General features: G+C 47.8%; 1 protein-coding gene across 5 annotated transcripts; it reads right to left on the reverse strand.

Moving 5' to 3' along the window:
• Nucleotides 1–348: 348 nt before the first annotated feature.
• On the reverse strand, nucleotides 349–9,350 carry LOC142075689 (thioredoxin). 5 transcript variants are annotated; one of them, XR_012670990.1, is made up of 5 exons: nucleotides 8,986–9,265; nucleotides 3,743–3,847; nucleotides 3,002–3,061; nucleotides 1,909–2,188; nucleotides 349–567 (listed from the first exon to the last, which is right to left on the reverse strand). XR_012670990.1 is itself a non-coding variant. In XM_075137445.1 (5 exons), the coding sequence occupies exons 1-5, from the start codon at nucleotides 9,007–9,009 to the stop codon at nucleotides 505–507; spliced, it is 318 nt and encodes a 105-aa protein (XP_074993546.1). In that variant the 5' UTR covers nucleotides 9,010–9,350; the 3' UTR covers nucleotides 349–504. The 5 variants fall into 5 exon arrangements, 4 of the variants coding, with proteins under 4 accessions (XP_074993546.1, XP_074993545.1, XP_074993547.1 ...); XM_075137445.1 differs by having other exon boundaries at nucleotides 2,123–2,188; nucleotides 8,986–9,350; XM_075137444.1 differs by having other exon boundaries at nucleotides 2,093–2,188.
• Nucleotides 9,351–18,535: the final 9,185 nt, after the last annotated feature.

Here is an 18,535-nt window from a genome sequence, read left to right on the forward strand (position 1 = left end):
CTTAGCTTTGAAGTCTAAAATGAAACTTGACAAGTTTTAAAAGAATCTTTAGCTAAAAAGAGGTAACGAAAGAAAGAATGTATCCCACCCACTGACCACCCTCTTTTCCACAACTCCCTTGCTGTACCTGCAAGCCAGACTGCCACTCTTCAGATTATAGCCTGGTGACTTCTAAAGCAACTGTCATGGCTATCCCATGCAACACCATTTTCCACCCCAGCAACAGGTTGCATGTGACAAGAGTCTTTGTATCCAGATAGCACTCCTTTAACACAGCAAAAATTGACACCTTGATGACATTACAAAATTCCTCCCATTTTCATTCAAACACAGGGCAATATCCAAAAGTGAAGAATTTACACTTTATTGTACTCATTTACATAGATCAAGAGGATAGTTTCCACCACTTAACCTAGCTAGCTTGTTTAGATTTTTTTAAGTAGAAAAGTTACAGGCTATAATTTAGCCGAAGCAGTCATGCTTCAATGTCTCCATGGCTGGAGATTAGACTAGACTTTTAATGGTCTCTTCCAGCTTCTCTTTATTGGCCCCAGAGAACTCCTGCACCTGTAAAGAGAGATTGATTTTTAGAACCATTGCATTCAATGCTTCATAACATTAGTTGCATAGCATCCAGACACATATACAACTATACAACTCTGCTATGACTACAATTTTTTCATCCCCAAAACAGGGAGTATTTTGCAGATATTCATCTATTCATCTCCCACTCAACTCACGCAAAAACTGGGACAAGAGTCTATCAAGAATCACTTCCAGACTACCACTGCTGAAGCCTTCTACAGGTAAAACAAGGGAAAAGACAACTGATCCTGAACCAATGCTATGTAAGACTCAAATACAGGCTTGAAGAGACTCTGGAGGTCACCGCACAGCAGAGGTAGCTCAAAGTCACCTTGGGGTGCTCTGGACCCTTACCAATCAAATTCTGGAAGAATTGCTCCAAATGACCTGTCCCTAAGCCTGGCTTCTCCTGTGAGAATTGTCCTTGTTGCAACTTACACAGCAGAAAGACAAAGGTAACATTCATGTCTCAAAAACAGCAGCTCCGACTTCCTACAGGCATGCAAGCTACAGAGCAGACTACACTACAGGCCATGAAATTGCTTGCTTGATACACGTGTCCAGAGAACTGCCAAGGTCACCCAAAATAAAAAGGCACACAACAGGGTTAAGCATATCACCTTCACACACTGCCACATCATAATCTCAGTTCTTCCAATTCCACTATAAAGGTGTGGAAGTTTACCATGAGAAAACTGTCAAAGGTTCGTTATTAGTCATGATTTGGCCCCATACTGAATTGAACTGAAGGTCACCCAACATCTGACACTCACTTTTCAAGGCGCAATTCCATTGCCTTCAGCCACAAAGCTTCCATCCAGGCATTGTTTTACTTTAGAAAAGCCTACCTTCAGCTTGCTTGGCAAACTAAAAGCCCGACATAACACATTGAGCTCTGCAATTCTTTAGTTCAGGCAGAGAGCCATTCACAACTACCCTGCACAAGCAGCCCACTTCTGCATGCCATCTCATCCACCTCTTGGCAGAGCAGGCACAAGAGTTCTGTTCAGTCCTCTCACAGGGACAGGACCTCCACTTCACAGGTTACTCAGCCTCTGTGTAAAAGCATCCAAGCAGTTGTTTCAGCTGTGTGTATATTCAACCATTTTAGAGACTTCTGTTTGGGTGGGATTCCATAGGCACATATAGTCATGTCTCTGCTTGAACATGAGCCGCATCCAGAGAACAAATACTAACCAAGATCAGTAAAAAGCAGGGTCTAGGCAGACAGACTAGCAGTCTTAACCCAGACATCTAACCCCACTAATCTCTCATGAAGCTCTGCCTGTAAGACTGACCTGTAACGCTAACTGAGTTCACTACCTGTGAACAATAGGGTTTGCTCCATCAGTTAACTGCTGGTCCGTGTTACATTTGCTGTGGCACTAAGATCAACTTGCTTGCTCTCAGGAGTGTCTTAATGCCAGTGGTGCCTCAGATACATCATCAAGAGAAAGCAGGCTATGTAGTCTAACATTCCCAATCTTCTTTCAAGTGTTTAGCTTGCCTGCTCCAGTTCCAAAAGAGCAGAGCCTACCTTCTTTCCATTCTTGTAGAACTGGAACGTTGGCATGCACTTCACATCGCAGTGCGTAGCAACGTCCTGGAAGAGACAGAAAACAATCTTCAGCTATGCATGTCCAAAAGATGTTAAATTTAGAAGCCACTACCTGCCTTTTGTTTAGGTGATAAGGCGAAGCCATTACTGCTCAAAATGAAGCAAAAGCACTTCTGGTAGTCCATCACTAGCACAACAGTGCAGTGTTTCTGCATCTCCCTGAAGTAAGCCTGAAAGATTCTTCCTTCAGCATTTAATTCATGCAATAGCAAGAACACATTTACTATACCTGTACTCTATGTTTGGGAAAAAACCAAACCTCTGCATCAAAACAGAGATGACTATTTGTAAGGCTCAAGAGCTCCTCGGCAAGTCTTGTGTTTCCACCTGACACTGTTCAAACACCTATTCGACATTGCTGGAACTGCTATACAGCAGACATTTTATTGCACTTAATTCAGGACATGAAAGAGGGAACAGTGCCAAGAGCAGTGGAGAGACCAGATGGATCACCAGACAGTTGTGAGCCATTAGTTTTGGGGAAGATTGCATCAGAGCAGCTTAAGGCCCTAGACTAACGCTCCCTCCCAAAGTAGAGGGTCAGTATTCCCAAGTTATCTAACACATGCCATAGGGCTTCAACCATGCAGATAACCAAGCAGTTTGTTCTGTTCAGGTGTCTAAAAAAAAAAATCATTCTTTCCAGTTTAAGTGCTAAACCTCTATCTCTGCTTCTCAAAGTTGAAGCAATCTCTCATTTTGTTCCAGTATCTGCAAGGACATTTTAGAAAGAGTTCTTCATTGTCACTTGTGTGGCACTCATTAGCTGCCCTCTATTAGCATTACCCTGGACCATACCTGGGCATCATCCACATCAATTTCGATGAACACCACATCACCATACTTCTCACACAAACTCTAGAATGAAATAAGAAACTATGCAGTTACAGTATTCCAGGAAAGCTTTCTTTCACAATTTACATGTAAATTGTAAGCCTAGTGCTGCTTACTCGCCAGTGAAACTTCCCTTGTTATCTTAAAGCAGCTATTTTACTGACTAGAGCAAAAATTTTATTTTCTGCTCCAATACCTGGAAGAGTCTGTTGAAACTTGTTCAAACATACTGCCCACAGAGAAGACCCAAATATCTCAAGATATAGATAACAGGCCTTCTCTTACAGCCTTCAGCTGATCACCAAAAGATGTTACAGCTTATCTCATACTTTACCAGGAGATAACACTGTTACCTAAACACAGCTAGAGTATTACAATAACTGTGTACAGAAGGGTAAGTATTGTTTCCATTCTATATTCCACCTCTTGAGGCAATGCAATTGTTAGGTCCCTATAGACCCAAGATACATGTAAGCATTAGGACAGCAGAAGTTAAACCACATTTAAGCTCCCGGCTATATCAAAGGTCAGTATATTTAACTCAATAGTCTCAAAGTAGATACTTCTGCGACTTCTCCCTTTTCCAGAAAATGCTGGCAATCACATGTGGCAAAAGGAAGTTTCCTCCATGTTATCATCAAGCAGCATGAAAACATTTGTATATACTTTAATACAGTTGCCAATAAAAACAAAAAGGCTACTTACATGGAAAAAGGGCTTGATCATTTTGCATGGTCCACACCACGTGGCAGAGAAATCAACTACTATAAGCTTCTCACCAGCAGATTTCAGTTCTGCCTCAAATTCGGACTACAAAAAAAGAATTGAACATATTAATGATTTTCCCCCTCCTTCCCAAAACAATTTAGACTAATCCCAAAGCTAGCTTGCTTTCAGTCTTAACACACTAACCATTTTGGTAGTTCTTTAAACACTTCACATAACTGGGGTATTTGTACCATCATGTAAGTGCTTCAGTATGAATTGCTTTCATCAGTGCTAGCATCAGCCAGTGCCTTATAACTCTTCAATTAGAAAAGACCACAATGCTCAGTCACTCCAACTCACTGAATTGTGGAAACAGAAGCTAGAAATTAATCTAGCCTCCCATCCTCAACTCTGGCAGCTCTGTTTAGTGTTACCCCCTGAATGTGATCCTTACAGGTTTTAATAATCCATTTTCTCATTTCTGTCTCAGCAGAAAGACTTCCATTTTCTTCTGGGACAGACTTTCCTCTGCAGAATCTGAAAAGGACACAAACCTTTGTATGCTCCTCCAGTTTGATGCCTTTTCCAACCAATGGCTAACATCAAAATGATGTTGTGTTGTTTACTCTACAGCATGTTTTCTAAAGCAACCTCATAGGATAGTCATTATACTTATTTTGCCAAGTGAACCGACATGTAACATCACTAGCCAAAGCAATGCTACACATACAGACTACACAAGTAACACCCAATACTTGTTTGCAGCTTCGAGTCTGTTTGTTGCCCTTAGCCACACCAATCATTTTCGGACAAAGTTCTTTGGAATTTAGAGCTCCTTACATGCCATTAACCATGTTTTCTGGGCAAAAAGTGAATGTTTTAGCAGAACTGAAAGACATTAAAAGCAATAAATACTTGCATATAACAAGAGGCAAACAAGTATCTCAGGTAGAAGCAGAAAATGCTAATCAGCTACTTCTTGACAGTTTTTTTCCAAAGCAAGTACAAGCTGCTTCAACATTCCTAAACTTCACTGTCATGGCAATGCAAGCTTCAGGAAAGCTGTTAATATAAACTTCATTTCAGATTATGCATATAAAAGATAGCTGCTTTACTCTCCCCAACTTAACAGACCAGAGCATTAGAGTTCTGTCAGCAACAGCTAACTGAAAGCAATATGGTTACTGCCACATTTACACAGTGGTTGGTTTTCCAGTGCAGGAGTTAACTAATGCCAGCTTCTGCAATCAGCCACAGTAAGCTGAGACTTTATTCTAGTAAGCTATTCCCCCACATTGAAGAATGCCATGCAGGTGAGGAGCCAAGAGTGCACACAGTCAAACTGGTCACACATGTATTGAACAAGCAAGCAGACGGTCCTGCATTCTTATGTATAAACCTATGTGAAAGTCTTCATAACTTCAAACACACCCGGCATTACATCTCTATGTTGATAAGACATTTTCCCTGCCAACATAGCTATCTTCAGAAGTGCAGCCTCCACATGTTGAGTTCTTCCATCCTTACATCTTGGATATTCAGAGAGTCTACTCTGCTGTAAGATCAGCAGCTAACACTCCACACTACCTACTCTCAGTCTGAGAGATGGGAACAATAAGTTCTCCTGTCTCTCCACATTCCCCCACTCCTGTACTGACATAGTATGCATTCCTGCACCCTAATCCCAAAAGTACCCCATTCCCACCAACAAAGTTCAGTGTCCCTGTACACAGCAACCATGCTAGCTGCTCCCTGCAACTATTTATACCACAAGCTCCTCAGTCAAGCCTCACTCCTCCCCACCTTCAAATACTACAGCTTGGTTTTCAGTATAGCTTCTCACACCTCTGCATTGTAACATCACCAGCTCTTTACCAATTCCACTTCCTGCACCTGCCAGTTAAGACCATCCTCTTCTTACCCTTAAGTCTTCTGTCCAGCTGCATAATTACTGTATTCTGCAAAAGGAAGTCCATCCCTGGGATGTGTTTGTCATATGGCCACACACACATCAGGTTTGCTATTGCACAGAACAAGGGGAAAGTGGGAGGGCATGATACCTACAGCTGGTCACACACCATACACCATTGGAGACCTGGTCATGACTACAATCAGGTGTTGCCCTGTGAGTGATCTCTAGGATCAGCTAGAACTGTTGTGGGAGAGTGAAGAGAGATGCAGGGTCCAAAGGTGCTTACACTTGCAAGTTAAAAAATATCGAACTAAAGAGAAGTCCTGAAAGTTTTCCCAAAGAGCTTAATTTCCCTGGAGGAAGGAAGACAGTAGCGCGGGCAAAACAAGCTACTCGACCTGTCCGATTGACTTCCATAGTTGTCTTTTGTGTTAACTGTGAAGTGACAAGCTTTCATAGAAAAACCAAATCATCTTTGTTTACAGAAAGGGAACCTCCCACCACAAGACCATTTAGTCACAATATTAGAGGATTTTATAACTTTGTTAATCAATATTTTCTTCAGGTAGCACCCTACTGGGGGAAACCTCTGACCAGTTGGTTGGTTTGCGTTTGTTTTTTTTTAACATTTAACTACAACCTCCCCGAGCACAGGCAAGACCTCATTTTGCTTGTATTGTCCTCCAGCAGAAAAGTGCATTCAACGAATACATTGGTAGCAGACCTCTGTTTCCAAGGGCAAAGAGAAGGCTCTAGTAATGAAAGCTTCTAGTGCAGCAGGGATTCTCAGCAGGGATTCTCAGCATCAAAATGGAGGCTACTGACCACAGACACAGCTGAAAGGAGACTACTGCTCTCAGGAATAGATAAGATAGCTTTAATCAAATCTGCCAGATGGTGTGGACCTTAGTTGTAAACATGATTTCCAACACATATCAAGCCACCCTTGAACTTGGATTAACCCAGTCATCAGCTGACTGTCAATGGTTATTACATAATTTAGTGGTGTGTTTTTTTTAATACAGAAGCTAGCCTAAACAGACTGAAGGTTCAACTGCTTGAACTCCCTAGCAGACAGCACTTCTAAAACTATCATCTGCATCTGAAGCTGCAAGTTTTCAGTATTTGCTTTGACTCAAATAATAGAGAGGCAGCTAGTGTGAAGAGGAAAGCTTTGGCAACATCAGCTTTTTAACTGTTTATATACCCCATTAGCTTCTGCTATAAAAGGCATTATGTCCCATAGTCAAACACTGTTACAAGTTACATGTCACCCATCTCAAGACCACATACTTAAACCAAGTGAAGTACTGCTCTTCCTGTCCACTAGCAGAGACTTGAGAGAGACCAGTAAAGCACCCTGAAAGTAGCCATTCTTCAGAAGCTAGTGAGTTTCTGAAGATATGTATTAGGAAAAGGGCCACATCTAGCTAGCTGTCATGTTCACATTGCTGTACAGATATCACTCACAGAAGCTAGTGAAAGAAAGGGTCTTCCTCTTTGTATCAGAAAAGAATACAAATCTGCTTTACTGAAAAACAGTTAATCCAGAAATCCCAGCTGCACTGTACTGAAATACTCTGGGTGTTGCTGATGTTAAACTCTTGTCATCAGCATGACTGTTGAATCCATTCTCTCCATGGATGAGCAACAAAACTATGCTTTAACTACAACAGTGTTCACTGCTGGGAGGACAGTGGAAGACTAGACCACTTTAAGTTAGAGCAGGCTCTTCCTCCAAAGCCAGGTTTATTGACTTTCCATTGTTAAGCTGTTCCAGCCAGTATCAAAAAGTTTGCCCCTTCTGTCCCTCCATAAACAGAGAAAGAATAAGAATTTCAGGTTGAACTCACACACTCTTCCATCTCCAGGGCCTGAATGATAAGGCATTTCGTTCATCTTAACTTTAAGGTGCTTTCTGCATTCATAGGTATTTTAGCTGTGGTCACAAGAATTAGTATGCTCATGTCAGATGTTAACACCTTAGCAGTCCAACAGGGGAAGTCTGTCATGCTTTTCACTTACACAGCAAACTGACTATAGAAGAGCACAGCGTACAAGACAAACTTGGATGCCATACAGCATCACTCACAAGCCCCTCACAACCAGATCAAACTGACACTTCAACCAAATTCCAAGTTCAAAATGCAAGACTAGCCCAACAAGATTTTTCCTGAAATGAAGAGCTCGCTAAGCTTACACAGAGAATATTTTTTGAGATTTGGGTTCATAAGTTACAGCTAACAAATACTCTATTGTTGTCTATCAACCACATCAGCTGCCGTGCACAAGACCACATACTATTTCATCACTAACAGAGTATTTTCCATATGTTGGTCTAGGCTTTATTACTATACTGTATCCCAAAGCCACAGACGTGTTTGTAGTCATAGAACCATCCAAACAACAAGGTGCTGCATTAGTGTACTGAACAGGTCAGACAGCACCATAACAAGGGAAATACTTCTTATGCCAGCAATTCCAGTTATTTTAGTACAGGAATGGGCTCTAGTAATTCCTTTCAAGTCAACAAAACCGGATTCATGTTTTCCATGAACTCCTATCCAGAAACACACCAGAAGTTGGGCCAATCTCTACTAAGAAAGCCACCCAGTCCCCTACAAACTGGCAGTAAGTAAGGCAAGCCGGGACTTCTAAATTAGGGTACTGTAGTATTCTATTATCAGCTTGAGAAATGAAACATGACATTTCCTTAAGATTTTAAAGGGAGATGAGCAACAATCTGTCACAGTATGAAATTACATCATCTCCCCTTTCATTCTGACTATCTGAAGCCTCAGGTCATACAGTTACTTGTTCCCTCCCTTTGGTCTAAGCGAGTCCTGCTTTCAGCTTTCCCCTTTCCCCGCCGTAGCGGTGAAGCAGGCTCCTGCCCGGGCAGCCCCGGTCCCCAGACTGTGTCCCCGGCGCACACGGACTCTCAGCCGCCAGCCTCCACGGGCCAAGGCCTCACCGGGGTCCACGACAGCCCGAGGAGGGGCACCTGTTCGCCTGAGCTTCTCCCAGCGGCCGGGAGCGCCGCAGGCGGCCCAGCAAGCCCGCTCCCTCCCCTCCTGCCGGGGAGGCGATGCTCACCTCGCCGCCCTCCCCTCTCCTCTCACGGCCAAAGGACGTGGCCGCACCGTCCGGGGAGGGTGGCCGCCACGCCCAAGGCGGAGGAAGAAACACGCTGCTCTCCGCGGGGTCCCCGGCGGAGGAGGCCGCCCGCCGGCCGGAGCCACCTGCGCGGCGGGGCGGCCAGGCCGGAGGGTGGAGTATGGCCGGCCCCGCGCGGCGCCAACGGCCGCCACGCGCCTAACGGACTCACCAGGCTTCCCACGCTCTTCACCATGGCGACGGCTCGGGGCTGGGGAGGAGGGTCGGCGGGGCGACGGCTCAGGGTCAGCGGCTAAACGGCAAGAAGGCGGCCGAGGGCCTCGTCCCTGCGCTCCGCTCCGCTCGGCTCGGCTCAGCTCAGCTCAGCTCAGGACCGCTCCGCCACCTCCAGCCGCCTCAGCGCTCTCCCACCACCGCCCCGCCGCCCCCCTTATATGCCCGTCGCCGCGCCGCGCCGCACCACGCATGCGCGGGCCCACCCCCCTCCTCCCCGCTCCTTCACCGCCCCATGGCGCGGGCCTCGGATTCCCCCGGGCGCGGGTGACGCCGGGACGCGCGAGGGGTGCGCGTGCCCGCGCAGCGCCGGTCACCGGGGCGCCGGGGCGGGCAGCGGCGGGGGCTGCGGGGGGCGGCGAGGGGAGCCGGCGGTAGCCTGAGCCCCGCCCGCCCGCCCGCCCGGCGGAGCACCGGCGCGGCGGCGTACGTGGGGAGGGCGGGCCTTGCATCCCCGCCGGCGGCCGGGGAGAAGCAGCAGCAACAACAAAAAGCCCATGGGCTGTGGAAAAAGTGCTGTGTAACGATGAGCAGGAAGTATTTCGGAGGCACCGTCCCTCGCCTGGCTCGCACGGTTTCCCTCCTCCTCCTTCCCCCCCTCCTGCAGAGCCGGGCTCTCTGACGCGGCGGCCTGTTGGCGTTCCGGGAAGAAGGAGGGCTGGCGCTCCGTAATGCGGAGAGAGCCCGGCTTGTTGCAGAGCTGAAAGGCAGGAGAGGGCCAGATCGGAGGAATAATTCACGGCAGTGCTTTTTCCTTTCCTTTTTTTCCTTTTTTTTCTCCCCCCGCGCCCCCCCCGCCCCGAAGCACAGGATAGGGCAGCAGAGCAGCTCTGTTCCGCTGTGGGTTGCAGGCTTTCTGCAGCACAGAAGCGCTTGCTGACATGAGTGGTGCTTGTCCAGTGGTAAACACTAAAATTAATATAGATGACTAGAGACACTGTGAGCATCTTTAGTAGTTCTCCTCTTGGAAGAAGTCAGCCAGGACCAGAAACAGTCCTCACAGAAACAATTCCTTTCAGCTTTTCCAGCCAAGGGGACTCTGTCGTGGAAACTTAAATTTCCGTTTCTCTCATTTATTTCTCTGTGTTTCAGAGAGGTCCTTTGTTCTACTGCAGCCTGCTGCACTACTGCCCATTCCAGAGTGCAATGGAGCGCAAAACAGGGCTGTCGTGGCCCTCCTTTCCTTCTGTTGGGCTGGTAGGGTTTCATGTTGGAGTATGGAGTATGGAGTCAGTAACCCTTCATGACACACTCAGCACCAAGTATCCCAAAACCTGATGAGTGCTGAATATGTCATGAAGGGTATTTCTGCAGACTTTAGTAGCCAGGTTACCGGCCTGTGGAAGGTTTGCTCTGGGATGCAGCTGAGCAGAGGATGGGAAGACTTAGTGGAGGTCCTGGATAAAAAGATGCTTCTTCATCAAAAAAAAAAAAAACACAAAAGACAGTTTAGCTTGGATACAGGTACCAACCCATCCCAACATGATGTGCCCTGATGTGTTGCTTTGCTTTGTGGTAGACACTGAAAAGCTGGTAACACCCCTCACAGCCTCAAAGCTTGCCCCATGAGATTTGTGTTGGAGATCTCTTAGGTTGGAAATTTGTGCTGAGAATAAGTCAGTTTTTATTTTGGAAGTTTATTACGCATATGGCTTATTCCAGCAGCAGAACCACAACAACCACTAGGCTCTCCTTTCTGACCCCGTGGTGCCATCCCCTTTGCTCTTCTCCCTGCTTATGGGTGCAACTTTTGTGTGCACCATGGTGGGTCGCCTCTCTAGCCCTTTCCAGACCTGGTTTTGCCTACCCGAAGCACTTCGGGTGCTGCTCTCCATGCTCCTTCCCCTGCCCGCTCCATGCCATGAGCATCCCCTTTTTTCTTTGGTGGCAACATCAGAGGAGCTAGGATGTCTGTGGGTGAGCAGCAGTGCCACGAGGGCTTGGTAGCTCCTGCTGGCTTTTGCTTTTTCTTCCAGCTGGTCCATGCTGCCCTTGTGTTGATGTGCCCCTGTGGCAGACAGAGGCAGCTGGTGCATGTGCCCTGTGCTGCTTTGGAGAGGTGCAGCTGCTGTGGCTGGCTCAGGAGAGGGAAAGCAGGAAAGCCTTATCAGCCAAGGCACCTTGCTTTGAAACCTGCTGCCAGGCAGGACAAAACGATAGAGAAACCGGACTACCTTTAAAACCCAGCTGCCGAACGTCTCAGCTAGGCATTGCACGGCTCTTGCAGAAGCTAGTGCAAGCAAAGGAAGGAAACAAACCACCCAGATAATAAATTCCTTAGTGCTGCTTTCTATAGGTGACCGTGGATGGATAAACCCTCTGTGAACTACGAGGAGAGGTGTCTACGTGTCCCCTGTCCTCAGATCCCACCTGCGATCATTTGCCTCCTGGTGTGCTTACAGTCAAGTACAAGCTTAGGCATACAGCAGTTTGAAGTCCAAAATGGTGCTGTGGAATTGTTGTATGATTGCCTAAAATAACTGGACAGTAATATAATTTATGTGATCTGCACTTGATTCTTAGCGTGTACTAGTTACTATCATGACAGCACGTAATAAAAATCATACAGAGGAATGTGGGTCCTCTGGCTGGGAAAAAAAACCCACACACCCAGAAAACACACCCTGTTTTCATATTATCTTTGTCTCTTTTTTTTTTTTAAACTATGGTGCGTCTCATTGTTTAGCTCAACAGTGCTGTAGCTGTCCCACGCACAGTCACTCGCCTGTGGGGGCCTTTACTTCTCATCTGCCCTCGCTCCCACCCACCTTCCTCACAGCCATAAATGCAACATACTTCTCTCCCCCGAGCTGTCGGAGAGGGAACATGGCTGTTAAAAATATGCAAGTTGACTGTGGGGAAGTTGGAAATTAAACAAATTTTGTGCTTCAGCAGATTGCTATATGCCATGTCATACCCAGGAGTCACTTGATAGGATGGCGAGCCAATAGACGACTCTTGGCAAATGCAGGGGTAAGCCAGGAAGCACTTTTAAAGACACGTCTTTGCCCTTCAGGAACGTGGTTTTGCTTGCTCCTTAAAGTCAGAGAACGTGGCTCGAGGAAGGACAGCATAGAAATGCAGTGATGGCTTCAAAGATCAGTCCTTAGACATTTTCTCTTGCAAAAGCTCTAGAGGCATTGATGAATGCTCATGCCACCCATGCATGGTAAGAATGAATTGCTACACTCCTTTGATGTGTGGAAAGACTGTGGGAGAGAAAGTTGGCAGGTCTAAATTTAGGTGCCCTCAAGTGAATTAATCAGCACCACTTAGATGTAGGCTAGTAAAAAGGGCTGTATTTTTGGCGAGCCCATGCACCCCATGACCATCACAAACATCCAGGTGGGAATTCAATGAAAATTTGACCTCTTTTAATCATCTTTAAAGCTCCTGTGACAGAAGCCATCTGTTTTTTTTAAACTCTGCTTGTGCTGATTTCTGTCACCTGCTAGGTGAGAGCAACATGTAGCAGCAGTGGGGAAGGGCTTTGTCCAGAGCGGACAGTGAACCTCAGTGTGCTCAGGGTCAGGCCCACGGGAGGTTTGGAAGGCTGAACAAATTATGTCTTTAGTTCTTTCTGAGCTGCTGGGAAAGGTGGGCAGCAGGAACCCTGGCAGGACAACCGGTTAGATAGGGCTTAAATTGTGGTGTCCATCTGGATGAATAAGCCAGAGCCATGGCCTATGGTCACAGTGTGATGCTCCTGCAGCCCCGCACGCGGCTCTGCCAGCAGCTTTCCAGCTGCGTTTCTCTCTTGGCAGCTGAAGGCAAGCAAATCTGCTGGGCTCTGGAGACATGGATCTGCTTTCCAGGAGTTGCTTTTGTCTTTTCTGTCACCACAGTGCGTGTTGGTGGCTCAGCGGTGAGACCCGAGGTGGGCTGGGGCTCTGCAGCCGGACATCCCAAGGGTGGCATTGCGAAGTGTTCACCAACGGAAAGCCAGCTCTTGCAGGTTTTGGGCTCTGGCATGGTCACTTATGTTCCCTTTCCTCATAGGCATGTGATGGAGAGCGAGGAAACCTGAAAACTGGGGGGGGGGGGGAAGAGGAAGAACAAAGGAAAAGAAAAGGGAGCAGGGACCCCGATCCAGCAGCTTGTGGTAATGTCTCACAAGTTAACCCCTCCAAGCTCCTGTGAGCGTATCTAAGACAAACTTCTGTCTCCCCAAACCACTATTAAGTCACCCAACCACTCAAACATGTGATGCAGTAAAAGGGACAGCTACAGGGAAAATATTACTACAGCCATGGCACAGTTGGTCAGTCATGTCCAGCATTAAGCAATGGTGCAGAGAGTTGCAGAAATGAGGAAGCTGCTAGAGGCAACAACTCCAGGCACAGCTGCATCAGTTTTTATCATAGGAAGGTCAGGTTATTTGCCACTGCCTTACAATGGAAATTAGGAGTGTTGCACCTGGCCCTGACACTGCAACAAAACAGCAGCCTTTAATTGTACTTTCCCTTTCCTTCCAGCCTGCTCTTCTGGAATATTTTGCTTTTGTAACTGACCTATTAAAGGTGCAATAAATATTTAATAATTAGGTAGGTGTGCTTTGTGTTGTGCCAGCGTAAGTCATGGAGCAAACACGCTTCTCTCTCCCAAGATGATGTACTAGTGATGTAATTACCCAGAGTCTTTTGAACGCTTGGCGTAGCACGTCTGGTTAAAAGATGAGAGGAGAAGCTGAGGGAAAAAAAGGAGAACATGGATCTTGGCCACAGTTCATCTCCCATTACCAAGGGGGGATATTGATAACCAAGCACTTCCTTCTGAGAGCCAAGAAAAAAATGTGTGTTACTGCCCTCCCACTTACTATCACTCCCTTTTCAGTAAGTTCTTTGGAGAAAGGAATCTCAAAACACTCCAGAGCTGATGAAGCTGGTACTTTTGGGCCTTGTATTAGAAAGATCCTGTTCATCTCTTTTTAAAGAAACCTTCTGTGAGCTCACCTGGGTCTCCTGTGGGCATACTCTGGGTCTCCAGAAAGGAAGATACCGCTGGCACAATGTTTGCAAATACGGGAACGCTCATCCGCACTCATCAGTGTCAAGGCACTTCATGTCTTGAGCTGAGAGACTTACACTTGTGTAATTGCCCTAAATATCTCAAACTCAGCCTGAGATTTTCAGTCACCTCCTCCATGCTCACAGCCTTCATCCTTCCTCAGGGCGGGCTGAAGCAAGCAGACCTGCGTTTTTCCTAGGAGACCCCCTTTTTTTTCTAGAGGACCCTGTGTTTTTCCTAGGGGACCCTGCATTTTTCCTAGGGGATGCTGCTGGATCCATCTGCGCCTCATGTCCCCCGCTGCAACATGGGAACAAGACCCTTTGTGGGGCAGGAGGGTGAACGCCAAGAGTACTGCAAGGTGCTCGTGCTGGAGGGCAGCAGCGGCCAAAGAGGAAAAGAGAAGTTCAAGGCCTGGCCTAAGCATGAAGCTGAAGTTTTGCACTTTGCGGTTGCTGTGCTTGCGCTGGGTGTCTGCAGAGTGGGACATCAGGGCTGCACCAAGAGACTCCTGGAGAAGAGACGACGAGAGATTTTTGTCTCCTTGGGGACATTTGCATTGTCACAGTTTTTTGTCTGGGGGAAAATATGTGCTGGTTGTGCCTGATTGTAGGCAAACGCTGGCGTGTCAGGACAAGCCGTTGGTGCACACATGGAGATGTCTTTGAGGAAGCAAGTCACAAGGAATAAGTGTGTGTGTGGCATCTGCATGGAGGACGAAAGCAGGTTGGCCTACGTTCTACTTCCAGGTGTGGAGGGTTGACCTTGGCTGGCTGCCAGGTGCCCACCAAACTGCTCCATCACTCCCCTCCTCAACTGGACAGGGGAGAGAAAATACGACAAAAGGCTTGTAAGTCGAGATAAGGACAGGGGGATCACTCACCAATTACTGTCACAGGCAAACCAGCCTCAACTTGGGGAAATTAATTTAATTTATTACCAATCAAATCAGAGTAGGGTAACGAGAAATAAAAACTAAATTTTAAAACACCTTCCCCCCACCCCTCCCTTCTTCCTGCGCTCAACTTCACTCCTGAATTCTCTACCTCCTCCCCCACAGCAGCGCAGGGGGACGGGGAATGGGGGTTGTGGTCAGTTCGTCACCCGTTGTCACCACCGTTCCTTCCTCCTCGGGGGGAGGACCCCTCACGCTCTTCCCCTGCTCCAGTGTGCGGTCCCACCCATGGGAGACAGTCCTTCATGAACTGCTCCAGCGTGGGTCCTTTCCACAGGGTGCAGTCCTTCAGGAACAGACTGCTCCAGCATGGGTCCCCCATGGGGTCACAAGTCCTGCCAGCAAACCTGCTCCGGCGTGGGCTCCTCTCTCCACGGGTCCCCAGGTCCTGCCAGGAACCTGCTCTAGCACGGGCTTACCACGGGATCACAGCCTCCTTTGGGCATCCACCTCCTCTGGCGTGGGGTCCTCCATGGGCTGCAGGTGGATATCTGCTCCACCGTGGACCTCCATGGGCTGCAGGGCACAGCCTGTCTCACCATGGTCTTCACCACGGGCTGCAGGGGAATCTCTGCTCTGGCGCCTGCAGCATCTCCTCCTCTCCTTCTTCATGGACCTTGGTGTCTACAGACTTGTTTCTCTCACATATTCCCACTCCTTCTCCGGCTGCTGTTGTTCAACAGTTTTTTCCCCTTTCTTAAACATGTTATCGCAGAGGTGCTAGCACCATGGCTGATGGGCTCGGCCTTGGCCAGCAGCAGGTCCGTCTTGGAGCCAGCTGGCATTGGCTCTGTCGGACATAGGGGAAGCTTCTAGCAGCTTCTCACAGAAGCCACCCCTGTAGCCTCCCCTGCTAGCAAAACCTTGCTATGCAAACCCAATACACCAGGGAATCAGTCCAATGCTTTTCGTTCAGAGTTTGTTTGAAATAAGATGAGTACCTGGAAATGACTAATGTATATATTTCACCTGAGATGAGGCTGCTCTTTGTTCACCAGATGGTTCCCGGGAAATCAACATGGCCCACCCAAGGACTGGCAGGTCCTGCTAAGCATCCGCCAGCACAGTCTGCCGAGTCCTCTGGATTTTCTTCATCTTAAGTGCAAGTTCTGTGAATGAAATACACTGGGTTGGTGTGTTATCAATGAAGAAATGCTCACATCTGTGTTAAAAGCAGTGCACAGGATCAATGTCATGCCCGGATGCTTTGTAAAGTAACATAGAGAAATTACAAGCTGTAATTATGCTTAGCTGCCTTTTAAAACCTCAGTAATGGACAAAAAAATCCATATGCACCAGATGCAGGCCCCTGCGGTTTCACTAAGTGTTTGCTCTGACTGCGACCATTCAGATGTCCTCACATCAAGCCCGAGTCTGATCTCCCAGGTGAACGCTTACTGGTCTAATGCCTTTTGGCAGCCTGCTGCGGCAGAGCACGCTGTGCTGCTTGCAGGACGCAGCACGTGAGAAGCGGCGTGGGGAAAACGGAGGTTCCGTTCTTCGTTTTGCTTTGCATCGCGTTCAGATTACAAAGTGGTACCAATGACAGACTTTGCTTTTGAGTACCTGATACCCATCTCTCTTCGAACAGCTGTTTTGCTTTGTTTCTCCTTCTCTCTCTTCACGTTTCCCCCCCGCCCTCCCGCCTTGCTTTTTTCTTCATTCCTGACCTCACCTGGGATTTTTTCCCCTCTCCTCACCATGCTCTGTTTCTCTTCGTCTGGAAGTAAAATACTGCATTTCTGTGTAGTTCTGAATCTGCTTCACACACCTCCGCCTACCTGCACAACCTGCAGGCTGAGGGACCCAGATGTTGGGTCTCCAGGCATTTCTTCTGCATAAGCCACAGAGATAACCGGAGACTTTGACCTTCAGCAGTGATGATGAATTTGCCAGGGCTAATTTAAAAATATGTGATGTGGTTTGTATGCTGAGGCCAGAGAGTTGTCCAGGGCCGTATCAGGATGGCGTGGGGCTGACATACCCTCTGTCCCTCCAGCGCTGCACACTCCCTGGGCCACCGCAGAGACTAATTCGGCTCCAGGGTACCTAAGCTCAGAGGGCGGCTACGGCGCTGTCTGTGGGAAATGGCAGACCCAAAAAACCAGAACGGATGCTGGGCATTGGGTCATCTTCACTAGCTTCAGAAGGGCAAGTGGGATATGTCTCTTAGGATCTCCATACAGCTCTTGCTTTCGTGCTCCAGTTGGGACCCTGCAATGGGCTGACCTGGTGCCTGGGGTGATTTTAGCAGGTGCAGTAAGGAGCTGGCAGCAGCGTGGAAGAAAAATGATGGAAAGAGAGGGGAAAGCTGGCTTTGGGCCTCCATCTCTGGATGTCTCAGGGCCTCCACATTGCCTTATCCCTGGGGTGGCATCATATTCCTCCTGCAAGGTGGACCTCAGAGCACTCTAGCATCACCTCAACACTGCTTTCTGCCCTTGCACCCACGGCTGTCCCTAGGCTGGGGTGTTGATGAGACTCTCAAAACGCAGGTGTATGGTTGCTTCTGCAGTCCATGAAACATCAGTGTCTCGTTTCCTTACACAAAACTGGGAATGCTCGATCTTCTGATGCTGGCTCAGGTCAGGGGATGGTTGTGTGTGGGTATGGAGCTAAGTTTAAAAAACATATAGTCTGTGATTTCCTAGGGGCTCATTAACAGAAATGTAATCCTCACTGAAGGGAAATGTGCACAAGCTCCCGTTTCCAAAAGTACACACGCAATTGCATTTCTGTGCCTGAATAGGTGATGCTGAAGAGCCTGTGTTTACACTGCAGAAGTGCTCCAGCTGACAGTTTTCAAAGGAATTGTATTTTTGGATGTGCAAATTACGCAGTGTTCAACTGCAACCAATTTTAGAGTGCAGGGATGGGTGAGAAGATGGTCACTCCATCCTGGAAAAACCTAGGCTCCTTGAAGGTACCTGTAATAAAGCATTTGAAAACCAGGGCAACCAGAATCGCTAGCCAGATCAAAACAAGTTGAGGACTTGTCTTGTGCTGAGGTGCCCTAAAGCAGACAGGAAGAAGGCCTCGTGAGACATACATCTGCTCACTTGCCTCTTCCACGCGCTTGGAGGTGGCTGTGATTCATGCAATGACAGGAAGGCTTGAGGAACCACACAGCCAGAGCCCCAGGACGGAGGAGCCTCCCCTCTAGTTTGACTTATCCATCGGCCATCTCAAGCCACTGCTAAATCTGGGCAGAAGAGACGCTGTAAATGGCGTCACATCCATGCTGGTGGCAGGTGTCATCTATTTTGTAAGGCTTTCACAGCTGCTTGGCCAACGCGTATGTGGGGGCTCATGTCTCTGTCCATATGGCCAGGATGACCACCGGCAGATGGTACCCAAGTGTACGCCTGGCCACAGGTGGTGCAAATGCCAGCGATGGGTTTCTGTCATCTGTCGGCATCGGGTGTCTTGTCTATCAGTGCTGAGGAGGACAGGGAGCCTCCTCCCGGGCTGCCTGCAGGGCCCGAGAAGAAGACAAAGCCTTGGATTTCCCCACCAGGTGTGGAGC

Source organism: Calonectris borealis, chromosome Z (assembly GCF_964195595.1).
Source record: "Calonectris borealis chromosome Z, bCalBor7.hap1.2, whole genome shotgun sequence".
Classification (NCBI taxonomy): Eukaryota; Metazoa; Chordata; class Aves; order Procellariiformes; family Procellariidae; genus Calonectris; species Calonectris borealis.

What these genes read in the sequence shown, in the direction of transcription:
- LOC142075689 (XM_075137444.1), bottom strand. Translation starts at nt 9,009, where the DNA reads ATGGTGAAGAGCGTGGGAAGCCTG. An exon ending in TGAAGAGCGTGGGAAGCCTG is followed by an intron (nt 3,848 to 8,985) that starts GTGAGTCCGTTA and finishes CTTTTTTTGTAG; the next exon opens with TCCGAATTTGAGGCAGAACT. An exon ending in CTCTTTTGGAACTGGAGCAG is followed by an intron (nt 568 to 2,092) that starts GCAAGCTAAACA and finishes CTCTCTTTACAG; the next exon opens with GTGCAGGAGTTCTCTGGGGC.